Source organism: Xyrauchen texanus, chromosome 9 (assembly GCF_025860055.1).
Source record: "Xyrauchen texanus isolate HMW12.3.18 chromosome 9, RBS_HiC_50CHRs, whole genome shotgun sequence".
Taxonomy (NCBI): Eukaryota; Metazoa; Chordata; class Actinopteri; order Cypriniformes; family Catostomidae; genus Xyrauchen; species Xyrauchen texanus.
The window spans coordinates 48,839,175-48,856,674 of NC_068284.1; the positions used below are offsets into that span (position 1 = coordinate 48,839,175).

At 37.1% G+C, this 17,500-nt stretch overlaps 1 protein-coding gene across 8 annotated transcripts in view; it reads left to right on the plus strand.

Moving 5' to 3' along the window:
- The window catches only part of LOC127649107 (receptor-type tyrosine-protein phosphatase mu-like), a 338,123-nt gene that overhangs the window by 307,973 nt on the left and 12,650 nt on the right, over positions 1 to 17,500 (plus strand). For 4 of the 8 annotated variants that reach the window (XM_052134042.1, XM_052134043.1, XM_052134044.1 and 1 more), the window contains 4 exons: positions 3,297 to 3,703; positions 3,926 to 4,061; positions 13,011 to 13,160; positions 13,814 to 13,987. In XM_052134042.1, coding sequence (XP_051990002.1) covers positions 3,297 to 3,703; positions 3,926 to 4,061; positions 13,011 to 13,160; positions 13,814 to 13,987 — 867 coding nt within the window. The remainder of the gene's footprint in view (positions 1 to 3,296; positions 3,704 to 3,925; positions 4,062 to 13,010; positions 13,161 to 13,813; positions 13,988 to 17,500) is intronic. The other 4 variants (XM_052134045.1, XM_052134047.1, XM_052134049.1 and 1 more) reach the window with 2 other exon arrangements.

Below are 17,500 nucleotides of genomic sequence, written 5' to 3' on the forward strand. Positions count from 1 at the left end.
AACAAGAGCTAATTAGAGTCATGAGTTGGTAAACCTGGCATCCAGTTAATGAAATGAGATTGGAGGTGCGGGTTAGAGCGACTTTGACTTATAAAAAGCACTCCAACATTTTCAGTTTGCTATTGATAAGAAGCATCTGATGACGTGGCCATGCAAAAAAAAAGATCTCAGAAGACCTACGTTCAAGCATGAGGCTGGAAAGGGTTAAAGTTATCTGGAAGAGTTTAGATATTCATCTGTCCACAGTTAGACAAACTGTCTATAAATGGAGGTGATTTAGTACTATAGGTACTCTCACTAGAAGTGGCCGTTAGATATTCATCTGTCCACAGTTAGACAAACTGTCTATAAATGGAGATGATTTAGTACTATAGGTACTCTCTCTAGAAGTGGCCATTAGATATTCATCTGTTCACAGTGAGACAAACTGTCTATAAATGGAGATGATTTAGTACTATAGGTACTCTCTCTAGAAGTGGCCGTTAGATATTCATCAGTCCACAGTTAGACAAACTGTCTATAAATGGAGATGATTTAGTACTATAGGTACTCTCACTAGAAGTGGTCGTTAGATATTCATCTGTCCACAGTGAGACAAACTGTCTATAAATGGAGATGATTTAGTACTATAGGTACTCTCTCTAGAAGTGGCCGTTAGATATTCATCTGTCCACAGTGAGACAAACTGTCTATAAATGGAGATGATTTAGTACTATAGGTACTCTCTCTAGAAGTGGCCATTAGATATTCATCTGTCCACAGTGAGACAAACTGTCTATAAATGGAGATGATTTAGTACTATAGGTACTCTCTCTAGAAGTGGCCATTAGATATTCATCTGTCCACAGTTAGACAAACTGTCTATAAATGGAGATGATTTAGTACTATAGGTACTCTCTCTAGAAGTGGCCATTAGATATTCATCTGTCCACAGTGAGACAAACTGTCTATAAATGGAGATGATTTAGTACTATAGGTACTCTCTCTAGAAGTGGCCATTAGATATTCATCTGTCCACAGTGAGACAAACTGTCTATAAATGGAGATGATTTAGTACTATAGGTACTCTCTCTAGAAGTGGTCGTTAGATATTCATCTGTCCACAGTGAGACAAACTGTCTATAAATGGAGATGATTTAGTACTATAGGTACTCTCACTAGAAGTGGCCGTTAGATATTCATCTGTCCACAGTTAGACAAAATGTCTATAAATGGAGATGATTTAGTACTATAGGTACTCTCACTAGAAGTGGCCGTTAGATATTCATCTGTCCACAGTGAGACAAACTGTCTATAAATGGAGATGATTTAGTACTATAGGTACTCTCACTAGAAGTGGCCGTTAGATATTCATCTGTCCACAGTTAGACAAACTGTCTATAAATGGAGATGATTTAGTACTATAGGTACTCTCACTAGAAGTGGCCGTTAGATATTCATCTGTCCACAGTTAGACAAACTGTCTATAAATGGAGATGATTTAGTACTATAGGTACTCTCACTAGAAGTGGCCGTTAGATATTCATCTGTCCACAGTTACACAAACTGTCTATAAATGGAGATGATTTAGTACTATAGGTACTCTCACTAGAAGTGGCCGTTAGATATTCATCTGTCCACAGTTAGACAAACTGTCTATAAATGGAGATGATTTAGTACTATAGGTACTCTCACTAGAAGTGGCCGTTAGATATTCATCTGTCCACAGTTAGACAAACTGTCTATAAACGGAGATGATTTAGTACTGTAGGTACTCTCACTAGAAGTGGTCGTCCAGTCAAGATGACTCAAAGGACACACTGCAGAATGCTCATTGAGGTAAAGAAGAACCCTAGAGTGACAGATAAAGACTTGAAGGAATCATTGGAGCTGGTTAACGTCTCTGTTCATGTGTCTACTATACAGAAAACATTAAACAGGTATGGTGTCCATGGCAGGACATCATGAAGGAAGCTGCTATTTTCCAATAAAAACATGACTGCACACCTGAAGACCACTTTGACACTCCACAACACTACTGGGCAAATGTTTTGTGGACTGATGAAACTACAGTTGAGTTTGGGAAGAACACATTGTACTACATATGGCATTAAAAGGGCACCGCATACCAACATGAAAACATCATCCCAATAGTGATAGTACGGTGGAGGGAGCATCATGATTTGGGGCTGCTTTGCTGCTTTGGGGTCTGGACCACTTGCCATCATGGAGGGGAAAATGAATTCCCAAGTTTATCAAGATATCCTACAGTATAATGCCAGGATGGCAGTGTGCCAACTGAAGCTCAGTAGATGTTGGGAGATGCAGCAGGACAATGACCCTAAACATCGATGTAAACCCACAACAGAATGGCTTCAAAAAAGAAAATTCTCCTTTTGGAGTGTCCCAGTCAGAGCCCAGATCTTACCCCAATAGAGATGCTCAATGACTTCAAGAGAGACACCAGACATCCTAATAATATGACTGAAGCAGATCTTTAAGGAAGAATGATCCAGAATTCCTTCTGAAATGGAAACGCTCGATTGAGGTTATTGCTGCCAAAGGAGGATCGACCGGTTATTAAACCCAAGGGTTCACTTACTTTTTCCACCACACTGTGAATTTTTAATGGGATGTGATCAATAAAGACATGTAAGATTATAATTGTGTGTGTGTGTTTGTTATCTTAGGCACATTGTGTTTGTCTACACTTGTGACTTTGATGAAGATGAGATCACATGTTATGAGCAATTAATGCAGAAAACCAGCTAATCCAAAAGGGGTCACATACTTTTTCTTGCCGCTGCTGCTAGAACTGCTTGAACATACATATTGTTTTTGTTATTACTATAGTAATTAATAATAGTAACATGTAATATGTGCTACACAGAAAGGGTTTTTAACCATCTTTTGAAATTTGGATAATATCACATCAATATTGATCATTTCTGTAATTTCAAAACATTATATAGAATGTGTTAATCCAATTAATAGCACAAACAATGATCAAATCTATTGCTTAAACTGATGTTTGTGTTGTTGTTTTCCCACCAAAATGATGTCACTTCCTGTAAGCTTTTGTTAAAGGGATATTAATGAAAGTGGACACATGGAGGAATAACTGATTAAAACAATATTCAAAGTAAAACATGAAGAAACACCTGGAATATGTCTTAATAATTTACCAAAATTAAACATGACTTATAATTGACCCATGTGTTCACTTTCCATCTTTAAAGATCATGTGTTTAGTATTTTATTCAATATATGACAATAATGTTTGTGTTGTCGAAATGACCCAACTATATTTGTCTCAGGTGAAATGTTGTAAGTACTGGCCAGACGACACCGAGATCTACAGAGACATAAAGGTGACGCTGATCGAAACTCAACTTCTGTCAGAATACGTCATCAGAACGTTTGCGGTTGAGAAGGTGAGACGTGCGCAAGTGTTAAAGAAAAGCTCTTCATTAGTCGTCGTCTGGTTGATCTTTCATTCTGCACGTTCAGAAGCTGATTATGAGTCGGCGCAGGTGTCTGAGTTCCTCTCTCTGTGTGAATGTCCACAGCGAGGAGCCCACGAGATTCGGGAGATCAGCCAGTTTCATTTCACCGGCTGGCCGGATCACGGTGTTCCATATCACGCTACAGGACTGCTGGGGTTCGTGCGCCGGGTGAAAGCCAAATCACCTTCGAACGCTGGGCCAATCGTGGTTCACTGCAGGTGTGATGTCACACATTGTTTTGGCAAACCGCAAACATCAATGATACTATCAAAATGACAGGAAAATAACATTTCAAATGTTTCAGGAATCTGGACACCTAACATTTAATCTGATCTAATCCACTTGAATGTCTCTAGACTAGCCTTGCCATCAGTTTAGTGATTGAATCTAAAATGTAAAATGTTTGGTCTAAATCCCTGTTTGGATTGGTCACTGTACAGCGCGGGCGCGGGGCGGACCGGCTGCTTCATCGTGATTGACATCATGTTGGACATGGCCGAGCGAGAAGGTGTTGTTGACATCTACAACTGTGTGAGAGAGCTGAGGTCGCGCCGGGTCAACATGGTCCAGACAGAGGTATTCACTCACTCACTCACCTTTGACCTCTGACTGTCACCTTTATACTTTCGCCTCGTCCAGTCTGTTGATTAAAGGTTTGCAAATGTCCCAGAAGGAAATGTTAACGGCTGACAAATTACAATAAAATTCAGCCAAAAATTTACTTTTTTTGTAAATAAGGCGGCTCCAATAACTGCTTCTGTTTTGTTCTCAATCATGTCGACTGTATCTGAGAATGTTTTTGTGTTGATTTGACAAAGTCAATCAAAAGTTCCAACATTACAAATATAATGTGATCACAGTGTCCAAAAACATCTCCAAACAAATAAAAGATAATAATTGTACATAAGAACTAATTACACATGCAAACACAACAATGACTAAAGGTTTGTGTTGTAAACTTTTTCTTCGTCGTCGAAGCAGAGACCAGGAGACGTTGGGATATCTTTTAAGCAGAAATTACTCTTTATTGAGAAGTCGCTGTTGCATCGCTGTAGTCATCCAAGTCTGACTCTATAACTCAGTACGATAGGGTTTTATACCTTTCAAGGGTGAGGGGACTTGATTATACATAGAGGTGGAGACACTCTGAAACAAAGCATGTAAATGAGGTACAGGAGTCACCTCGTTATAGGAAATTCCCCAGCCCTGATCTCATCAGCATAACTGTGATTCGCAACTAATCTAATCAGCCGGACTATTTAACGACTGGGTCAGGGGCTCCAAGAGTCATTTAAAGACAAAAGGTGATAGTCTCAGCAATCCGACTAATTTAACTTACAATAGTGAGATCAGGACAGGCAGGAATCTCCTGCTGGAAAGCCTGACAGGCAGGTCTATGACATTCATTTATACCTCAAATAGTAAATTCAATCTACTAAACTTTCTCAGTTTATAAACTAATGTATTGGAACCTAAATTAAACATTTAATAAATTTGTAATACAACATTTGCATAGCATGCAGACATGATTTTAGTCATGAGATTTCACAGAATGAGTTTCATTCTGTGTCATTTGAGTCATCATTGAGTCTGTGTCGTGTATTTGGCGCCATCTCCTGGTGGTCATATGTAACATTGTGCTTCATGTTGATTATCTAATGATCTACACATCTGATTATCTTGTGTGTGGACTCCATTGAAAGATAATCACAGACTCTAAATAATCATATGTGATATTTTATGTTTTGTTTATTATTCGTGAAGTTATAAGTGAAAAAACGGCATATAAGCAACATCAACATAATTGTCAAATACATATATTTAGCTGTTACTCGCTATAGATTTATCTGTGTATAAAACAAATATTCTGGTTGTATTTTACTCTTTAAGATCTTTCCAGCAACATATGACACATGAATATATGATGAGTTTGATGTTTTTACTGATTGCAAAGATATGTACATTGTTTTTTGTTTTTATACATTAGCAAAACGGAACACTTTTGATTTGTCTGTAAATTTCAAAGCTCTTGTTCAGTTTTGCACATAATATCTACATGCATTGAATTGTAGATTGGATCAAATGCTGTAGTACATGAAGTATGGAGTGGTGGTGTAGTGGCTAAAGCACATAACTGGTAATCTGGTAATCAGAAGGTTGCTGGTTCGATCTCCACAGTCACCACCATTGTGTTCTTGAGTAAGACACTTAACTCCAGGTTGCTCCGGGGGGATTGTCCCTGTAATAAGTGCTCTGTATAATACATTGGTACTCAGAAGGTTGCTGGTTTGATCCCCACAGTCACCACCATTGTGTCCTTGAGTAAGACACTTAACTCCAGGTTGCTCCGGGGGGATTGTCCCTGTAATAAGTGCTCTGTATAATACATTGGTAATCAGAAGGTTGCTGGTTTGATCCCCACAGCCACCACCATTGTGTCCTTGAGTAAGACACTTAACTCCAGGTTGCTCCGGGGGGATTGTCCCTGTAATAAGTGCACTGTAAGTCACTTTGGATAAAAGCATCTGACAAATGCATAAATGTAAATGTAACTACATAGTAGTTTTAGACACCTTATATAAAGGAGGAAAACGGCGTTCTAATATTGTGCTTTGTGAATAATTACATGCACTTGTGTTCTTATTTGTCCTTCCTGTCATGATTTTAACCTATTAGAGCATCATAAACACTCACAACTTCACGAGTCCATCAGTCCCTCGAGTGTGGCACAATGCAGGTGCTCATATAAACGTGTTTGGGTTCTGAAAGCGACTCATTTTACAAGTGCTGACGGGTTTATGTAGCTGCGCAGATGAAGAACTCTCCGGTTCTCTGAACGCACACCATCTGGAGCGGCCGCAGTTTCACTGAACGCATCATTTCACTGTGATTCTGTTTAGATCGCCGGCATCATTGCGTTTAATGGGCAAATGTTTCTCCAATGACGTCTGGGGTGGTATAACGTTTGCAGGATCCTCCCTCCTTGAGTTCAGTGACCTTCAAATCGCACGTGTTTCCCTTGCAGGTGTTTGGGCACGGTTTGACCCCCTACGGGCACTTGTTACCTTTTCACATGCGTGTTTGATCTGTCACTAATAATCTGGCATGACTCGGACTCATTTGGAGATGAATGTTCACTCATTAAGAGAAGAGCTGCACTTTTGATCGGGGTGTTTTTAACTGTGACATCACCGCTGGCTTCTGATTGGATGCGCCACCTGAAAGGTCAAAGTTCACTAGACTCACCCATCATCAGAATGTAGTGAAAAGTGACAGGACAAGAATGTTTGAAAATGCCACTTCAGAAATGATTTCCATCAAACGGTTCATCGCATCTGAATAAACTGTCCCGGACTGACGGATGAAATGTTTCAATATTGAGATGATTTGATGTTTCGCCGCTCATAAAGAGTCAATATAAAACTCTTCTGAAACGTGTTCATAGTTGCATCTCTGATAAACCTCATGAGTGTAAAAGAGCTGGACGTTCTGTTTAAACTTTAGCAAACAGAAGCAGCGAGAGAGAAATCTGCATTAAATCACGTCCATTTGCTCACAAAAATATCCAGAACATGTCCGGCTCATATTTCACCACTCAGAAAGAAAGAAGAAATGATTTTTGGCAAAATTAAGATTGCATGATATTTTATTTGTGCATGTTTATGACGAGCACACGTCCTCCCCAGATTCTCATTACTGTAATGTGAAGAAAATAATAATATGTATATTTGTAAAGTATAATTGTAGTATTTGTTGTTCTTTTAATTTATGCTCATTTTAACCCTTTAAGCTCGACTACAAGAAGAAGAAAATACCATAAAAATATTAATAACTGCATTTTTGATCAACACAAAATAGGATTCGTTCCAATTTGATAATTTATAAAGATATTTGCACTGCACGTATTATTGTAATCTGTAAAAACGTCAAACTTATCAAATAGTCATGTGTCATATGTTGTTGCAATTAATAGCTAATTATATGTCTTTGACAATTATGTCGGTGTTGCTTATATGCTGCGTTTGTGCTTCTAACTTCATGGAAATAAACGGAACAAAATATCATTACTTATAGGAGGTGATTCTCTTTCAATGGAGTCCACACACAAGATAATCAGATGTATAGATCATTAGATAATCCACATGAAGCACAATGTTACATATGACCACCAGGAGATGGCGCCAAATACACAACACAGACTCAATGATGACTCAAATGACACAGAATGAAACTCAATATAAATATTATTGCAGTCAGTAAAAACATCAAACTCATCAAATATTCATGTGTCATATGTTGTTGGAAAGATCTCAAAGAGTAAAATACAACCAGATTATTTGTTTTACTCACAGACAAACATATAGTGAGTAACAGCTAAATATATGTCTTTAACAATTATGTTGATGTTGCTTATATGCCGTGTTTTCCCTTATAACTTCACGAAAAATAAAAGGAATATAAAACATCACACAACATTATTTTGAGGAGGTGATTATCTTTCAATCGAGTCCACACACAAGATAATCAGATGTATAGATCATTAGATAATCCACATGAAGCACAATGTTACATATGACCACCAGGAGATGGCGCCAAATACACGACACAGACTCAATGATGACTCAAATGACACAGAATGAAACTCATTCTGTGTAATCTCATGACTAAAATCATGTGTGCATGCTATGCAAACCTTTAGTCATTGTTGTGTTTGCATGTGTAATTAGTTCTTATGTACAATTATTATCTTTTATTTGTTTGGAGATGTTTTTGGACACTATGATCAATTATATTTGTAATGTTGGAACTTTTGATCGCTTTGTCGTATCAACACAAACATTCTCAGATACAGTCGACATGATTGAGAACAAAACAAAAACAGTTTTACAGAGACACCTTATTTACATCCAGAGATATATAATGACAAATCAGAAAAATAAGATTATTTTTCCAGCAGTTTTTTAGGCTGAGAGTCTCAGAATTTATCATAATCGATATCATTAAAAATTTTAAAGTTTTGTTTACAATGACACCAAACACTCGACCCTCCATGTTTATTTATTTATTTATTTATTTATTTGGGTTTGTTGTGAAGTTATAAGCCTTTAATTTTGGGTATGCCACTTAAAAAACACCTTCAGATCTTAAAGGGTTAATAAAATCATTGAGTCCAGATGTGATGATTGTCCTTATTGATTTAAAGTTGTGAAAGTGAGATTTAACTGAGTTTGCATCAAAAATAATTTAAAGTGAATTTTGTGAGTTTATTTTCATATTAAATGTTTTCATTCAGGATTTCTGAAATAGTTGATGGAAATGAGAATTAAGGGGGTGACGTGTTTAATTGTGATGATAATAATGTACCAATATAATATATAGTGTTGTGTACTGTATATAGAATATAATATATAGTGTTGTGTACTGTATATAGAATATAGTGTTGTGTACTGTATATAGAATATAATATATAGTGTTGTGTACTGTATATAGAATATAGTGTTGTGTACTGTATATAGAATATAGTGTTGTGTACTGTATATAGAATATAATATATAGTGTTGTGTACTGTATATAGAATATAGTGTTGTGTACTGTATATAGAATATAATATATAGTGTTGTGTACTGTATATAGAATATAGTGTTGTGTACTGTATATAGAATATAGTGTTGTGTACTGTATATAGAATATAATATATAGTGTTGTGTACTGTATATAGAATATAATATATAGTGTTGTGTACTGTATATAGAATATAGTGTTGTGTACTGTATATAGAATATAATATATAGTGTTGTGTACTGTATATAGAATATAATATATAGTGTTGTGTACTGTATATAGAATATAGTGTTGTGTACTGTATATAGAATATAATATATAGTGTTGTGTACTGTATATAGAATATAATATATAGTGTTGTGTACTGTATATAGAATATAGTGTTGTGTACTGTATATAGAATATAATATATAGTGTTGTGTACTGTATATAGAATATAGTGTTGTGTACTGTATATAGAATATAGTGTTGTGTACTGTATATAGAATATAATATATAGTGTTGTGTACTGTATATAGAATATAGTGTTGTGTACTGTATATAGAATATAATATATAGTGTTGTGTACTGTATATAGAATATAGTGTTGTGTACTGTATATAGAATATAATATATAGTGTTGTGTACTGTATATAGAATATAATATATAGTGTTGTGTACTGTATATAGAATATAGTGTTGTGTACTGTATATAGAATATAATATATAGTGTTGTGTACTGTATATAGAATATAGTGTTGTGTACTGTATATAGAATATAATATATAGTGTTGTGTACTGTATATAGAATATAGTGTTGTGTACTGTATATAGAATATAATATATAGTGTTGTGTACTGTATATAGAATATAGTGTCGTGTACTGTATATAGAATATAATATATAGTGTTGTGTACTGTATATAGAATATAGTGTTGTGTACTGTATATAGAATATAATATATAGTGTTGTGTACTGTATATAGAATATAATATATAGTGTCGTGTACTGTATATAGAATATAATATATAGTGTTGTGTACTGTATATAGAATATAGTGTTGTGTACTGTATATAGAATATAATATATAGTGTTGTGTACTGTATATAGAATATAATATATAGTGTTGTGTACTGTATATAGAATATAGTGTTGTGTACTGTATATAGAATATAATATATAGTGTTGTGTACTGTATATAGAATATAGTGTTGTGTACTGTATATAGAATATAGTGTTGTGTACTGTATATAGAATATAATATATAGTGTTGTGTACTGTATATAGAATATAATATATAGTGTTGTGTACTGTATATAGAATATAATATATAGTGTTGTGTACTGTATATAGAATATAATATATAGTGTTGTGTACTGTATATAGAATATAGTGTTGTGTACTGTATATAGAATATAATATATAGTGTTGTGTACTGTATATAGAATATAATATATAGTGTTGTGTACTGTATATAGAATATAATATATAGTGTTGTGTACTGTATATAGAATATAATATATAGTGTTGTGTACTGTATATAGAATATAATATATAGTGTTGTGTACTGTATATAGAATATAATATATAGTGTTGTGTACTGTATATAGAATATAGTGTTGTGTACTGTATATAGAATATAATATATAGTGTTGTGTACTGTATATAGAATATAATATATAGTGTTGTGTACTGTATATAGAATATAATATATAGTGTTGTGTACTGTATATAGAATATAATATATAGTGTTGTGTACTGTATATAGAATATAATATATAGTGTTGTGTACTGTATATAGAATATAATATATAGTGTCGTGTACTGTATATAGAATATAGTGTTGTGTACTGTATATAGAATATAATATATAGTGTCGTGTACTGTATATAGAATATAATATATAGTGTCGTGTACTGTATATAGAATATAGTGTTGTGTACTGTATATAGAATATAGTGTTGTGTACTGTATATAGAATATAATATATAGTGTTGTGTACTGTATATAGAATATAGTGTTGTGTACTGTATATAGAATATAGTGTTGTGTACTGTATATAGAATATAATATATAGTGTTGTGTACTGTATATAGAATACAGTGTTGTGTACTGTATATAGAATATAATATATAGTGTAGTGTGTACTGTATATAGAATATAGTGTTGTGTACTGTATATAGAATATAATATATAGTGTATGGTGTACTGTATATAGAATATAATATATAGTGTAATGTGTACTGTATATAGAATATAGTGTTGTGTACTGTATATAGAATATAGTGTATAGTGTACTGTATATAGAATATAGTGTTGTGTACTGTATATAGAATATAATATATAGTGTTGTGTACTGTATATAGAATATAGTGTTGTGTACTGTATATAGAATATAATATATAGTGTTGTGTACTGTATATAGAATATAATATATAGTGTCGTGTACTGTATATAGAATATAGTGTTGTGTACTGTATATAGAATATAGTGTCGTGTACTGTATATAGAATATAGTGTTGTGTACTGTATATAGAATATAATATATAGTGTTGTGTACTGTATATAGAATATAATATATAGTGTTGTGTACTGTATATAGAATATAGTGTTGTGTACTGTATATAGAATATAATATATAGTGTTGTGTACTGTATATAGAATATAATATATAGTGTCGTGTACTGTATATAGAATATAGTGTTGTGTACTGTATATAGAATATAGTGTTGTGTACTGTATATAGAATATAATATATAGTGTTGTGTACTGTATATAGAATATAGTGTTGTGTACTGTATATAGAATATAATATATAGTGTTGTGTACTGTATATAGAATATAGTGTTGTGTACTGTATATAGAATATAATATATAGTGTTGTGTACTGTATATAGAATATAATATATAGTGTTGTGTACTGTATATAGAATATAGTGTTGTGTACTGTATATAGAATATAATATATAGTGTCGTGTACTGTATATAGAATATAGTGTTGTGTACTGTATATAGAATATAATATATAGTGTCGTGTACTGTATATAGAATATAATATATAGTGTCGTGTACTGTATATAGAATATAGTGTTGTGTACTGTATATAGAATATAATATATAGTGTTGTGTACTGTATATAGAATATAATATATAGTGTTGTGTACTGTATATAGAATATAGTGTTGTGTACTGTATATAGAATATAATATATATAGTGTTGTGTACTGTATATAGAATATAATATATAGTGTCGTGTACTGTATATAGAATATAATATATATAGTGTTGTGTACTGTATATAGAATATAATATATAGTGTTGTGTACTGTATATAGAATATAATATATAGTGTTGTGTACTGTATATAGAATATAGTGTTGTGTACTGTATATAGAATATAATATATAGTGTTGTGTACTGTATATAGAATATAGTGTTGTGTACTGTATATAGAATATAATATATAGTGTTGTGTACTGTATATAGAATATAGTGTTGTGTACTGTATATAGAATATAATATATAGTGTTGTGTACTGTATATAGAATATAGTGTTGTGTACTGTATATAGAATATAATATATAGTGTTGTGTACTGTATATAGAATATAATATATAGTGTTGTGTACTGTATATAGAATATAGTGTTGTGTACTGTATATAGAATATAATATATAGTGTTGTGTACTGTATATAGAATATAGTGTTGTGTACTGTATATAGAATATAATATATAGTGTTGTGTACTGTATATAGAATATAGTGTTGTGTACTGTATATAGAATATAATATATAGTGTTGTGTACTGTATATAGAATATAGTGTTGTGTACTGTATATAGAATATAATATATAGTGTTGTGTACTGTATATAGAATATAGTGTTGTGTACTGTATATAGAATATAATATATAGTGTTGTGTACTGTATATAGAATATAGTGTTGTGTTTCAGTTGTACTGGATGATGTTTTCTGTTGTTGTCAGGAGCAGTATGTGTTTATCCATGATGCCATTTTGGAGGCGTGTCTCTGTGGTGACACCACCATCCCGGCCAATCAGCTTCGATCTGTTTACTACGACATGAACCGATTGGACCCTCAGACCAACTCTAGTCCAATCAAAGAGGAGTTCAGGGTAACGATTCATCTTACACACATACATTTGCATGACATTCAGGAAATAAAACTTAAACATCATAAATGGATTTTTCTTCAACTTCAGGCACTTTCGGGTCCCAGCGGTTGATTTTTATTAAAACAGATTTCAACTTTTTCTTTTGTTATATGAAGATTATATTAAAACTGAATTGGAAACTTGTTATCAGGCCTTCATTATTTATTTTTGGTACTTTTCAAATCACTGTTTTAGTTTTTGTCCCAGACTTTCAATAGTAAACTAGAACAATCTGTGATAAAAATACTAATTATTACATGTTTAACCCTCATATTTGACCCAGTCGTGGTGAATCATAATTAATAAATACCTCATAATTTTTCATACAGGAACCAAACTTTATACATGTTGTGTAGTTGTGTTGTTGTGTTGTGTTGTTGTGTTGTGTTGTGTAGTTGTGTTGTGTAGTGTTGTTGTGTTGTGTTGTGTAGTGTTGTTGTGTTGTGTAGTTGTGTTGTATGCTTGTGTTGACTCTGATTCACAGCTTTGATTGTGTTCTTGCACAATGTTGTAACCGCTGGCACACAATGAGTGTTTGCATTAAAGTCTAAAGCACTGATATCTGTGTGTGTGTGTGTGTGTGTGTGTGTGTGTGTGTGTGTGTGTGTTGATAGACTTTAAACATGGTAACCCCGACTCTACGTGTGGAGGACTGCAGCATCGCTCTCCTGCCGCGGAATCATGAGAAGAATCGCTGTATGGATGTTCTTCCTCCCGACCGCTGTCTGCCGTTCCTCATCACTATAGACGGGGAGAGCAGCAACTATATCAACGCCGCACTCATGGATGTACGGGAACACTTTTATTAAATTAAGAGCAGAATAGGGGGTCTGTGTATCTCACTGAGTATTAACGCTGACTATCACACCTGGAGTCGTGAGTTTGAATCCAGGGCATACTGAGTGACTCCAGTCAGGTCTCCTTAGCAACCAAATTGGCCCGGTTGCTAGGGAGGGTCTGGGTATCTCACCGAGTATTGACGCTGACTATCACACCTGGAGTCGTGAGTTTGAATCCAGGGCGTGCTGAGTGACACCAGTCACCTTAGCAACCAAATTGGCCCGGTTGCTAGGGAGGGTAGAGTCACATGGGGTAACCAAATTAGCCCGGTTGCTAGGGAGGGTAGAGTCACATGGGGTAACCAAATTGGCCCGGTTGCTAGGGAGGGTAGAGTCACATGGGGTAACCAAATTGGCCCAGTTGCTAGGGAGGGTAGAGTCACATGGGGTAACCAAATTGGCCCGGTTGCTAGGGAGGGTAGAGTCACATGGGGTAACCAAATTGGCCCGGTTGCTAGGGAGGGTAGAGTCACATGGGGTAACCTCCTCGTGGTCGCTATAATGTGTTTCTCGCTCTCGGTGGGGCGTGTGGTGAGTTGTGCGTGGATGCCGCGGAGAATAGCGTGAAGTCAAGTCAAGTCAAGTGGTTTTTATTGTCGTTTCAACCATATACAGTTAGTACAGTACACAGCAAAACGAGACAACGTTCCTCCAGGACCATGGTGCTACATAAAAACAACAAAGGACCAATATAGGACCACATGAGACTACACAACGAAATAAAATACCTATATAAACTACCTATATATACCTATATAAAGTGCACGTGCAAACATGTGCAAAGTACAGGACAGTACAACAAATTACTGACAATGAACAGTACAATAGACAGTGCAGCGCCGACCAGTACTCAGTAGTGCAAAAAGATGACAGTTTCTAAAAATGTAAACATAACATACTATGAGATAATGTTCTATGCACATAGCAGTTATTGAGGTAGCAGACAGTTATAAAGTGACAGTAATTAAAGTGCAACTCAGGACACGTGTGTGTCAAACCAGTCTCTGAGTATTGAGGAGTCTGATGGCTTGGGGAAGAAGCTGTTACACAGTCTGGCCGTGAGGGCCCGAATGCTTCGGTACCTCTTGCCAGGCGGAAGGAGGAGTAAAGAGTTTGTGTGAGGGGTGTGTGGGGTCGGTCCACAATGCTGGTTGCTTTGTGGATACAGTGTTTTTGTAAATGTCTTTGATGGAGGGAAGAGAGACCCCAATGATCTTCTCAGCTGTCCTCACTATCCTCTGCAGGGCTTTGCGGTCGAAGCGGTGCAAGTCCCAAACCAGGCAGTGATGCAGCTGCTCAGGATGCTCTCAATAGTCCCTCTATAGAATGTAGTGAGGATGGGGGTTGGGAGATGTGCTTTCCTCAGCCTTGAAGAAAGTAGAGACGCTGCTGGGCTTTCTTGGTGATTGAGCTGGTGTTGAGGGACCAGGTGAGGTTCTCCGCCAGGTGAACACCAAGAAATTTGGTGCTCTTGACGATCTCCACAGAGGAGCCGTCGATGTTCAGCGAGTGTGTTCACCTTGTGCTCTCCTAAAGTCAACAACCATCTCTTTTGTTTTGTCGACATTCAGGGACAGGTTGTTGGCTCTACACCAGTTCGTCAGCCGCTGCACATCCTCTCTGTATGCTGACTCGTTGTTCTTGCTGATGAGACCCACCACGGTCGTGTCATCGGCGAACTTGATGATGTGATTCGAGCTGTGCATTGCTGCACAGTCGTGAGTCAGCAGAGTGAACAGCAGTGGACTGAGCACACAGCCCTGGGGGCCCCAGTGCTCAGTGTGGTGGTGGTGGAGATGCTGTTCCCGATCCGGACTGACTGAGGTCTCCTAGTCAGGAAGTCCAGGATCCAGTTGCAGAGGGAGGTGTCCAGGCCCAGCAGGTTCAGCTTTCCAATCAGGTGCTGGGGAATGATTGTGTTGAATGCTGAGCTGAAATCTATGAACAGCATTCGAGCGTATGAGTCCTTATTGTCTAGGTGGGTGAGGGCCAGATGGAGTGTTGTGGTGATGGCATCGATCCGTTGAGCGGTTTGAGCGATCACGCAAACTGCAGTGGGTCTAGTGAGGGGGCAGCTGGGTCTTAATCTGCCTCATGGCGAGCCTCTCGAAGCACTTCATGATGATGGGTGTAAGTCGCGACGGGACGGTAGTCGTTGAGGCAGGACACTGAAGACTTCTTTGGCATGGGGATGATGGTGGTGGCCTTGAAGCACGTTGGAACAACGGCGCTGCTCAGAGAGATGTTGAAGATGTCGGTAAGAACATCTGCCAGCTGGTCTGCACATCCTCTGAGCACTCTGCCAGGAATGTTGTCTGGTCCAGCAGCCTTCCGTGGGTTGACTCTACGTAGAGTTTTCCTCACATCTGCCGTGGTAAGACAGAGCACCTGGTCGTTGGGAGGAGGGGTGGACTTCCTCGCCATCACGTCGTTCTGCACTTCAAACCGAGCGTAGAAGTCGTTCAGCGCATCTGGAAGGGAGGCATCTTTGTCACAGGCAACTGATGTTGTCCTGTAGTTGGTGATGGCCTGGATGCCCTGCCACATGCGCGCGTGTCACCGCTGTCCTGGAAGTGACTGTGGATTCTCTGGGCGTGTCGGCGCTTTGCCTCTCTGATTGCCCGTGACAGTTTGGCCCTCGCTGTTCTTAGGGCTGCCTTATCGCCTGCTCTGAAGGCGAGTCTCGGGACCTCAGCAGCGTCGCACCTCCGCAGTCATCCACGGCTTCTGGTTGGAGCGTGTGGTGATGGTCTTGGAGAAAGTGACATCATCAATGCACTTGCTGATGTAGCTGGTCACTGATGCTGTGTATTCCTCCAAGTTGGTAGAATACGCCATATGTTGCAGCCTCCCTGAACATGTGCCAGTCAGTACACTCAAAACAGTCCTCAAGAGCAGAGATGGCTCCTGCTGGCCAGGTTTTCACCTGCTTCTGAAGCGGTTTTGTGCGTCTGATGAGCGGTCTGTATGCTGGAATTAACATAACAGAGATGTGGTCTGAGTAGCCGAGGTGGAGGCGGGGCTCCGCCGGTGCAGCGCCTGGGATGTTTGTGTAAACAAGATCAAGCGTTCAGCCCCTCTCGTTGCAAAGTCCACATACTGATGGAATTTAGGGAGCACTGTCTTGAGATTTGCATGGTTGAAATCTCCGGCGACAATAAACAGTCCGTCGGGGTGAGCGTTCTGCAGTTAAGCTCATAGCCCCATACAGTTCACAGAGCGCTTCCTTAGCGTTAGCGCTGGGGAATGTAAACTCCGGTTATGCAAACAGTGGTGAATTCCTTGGTAGATAAAAGGTCTGCATCTAACAGTCACAAGCTCCAACAGCGATGAACAGTAACTAGAGACTAGCATAAAGTTCTTGCACCATTCCGTGTTGATGTAAACACACAAGCCACCACCGCGAGTCTTACACGAGAGAGCTGTATTTCTGTCGGCACGAAGCGAGGCGAGCCCGTCTAG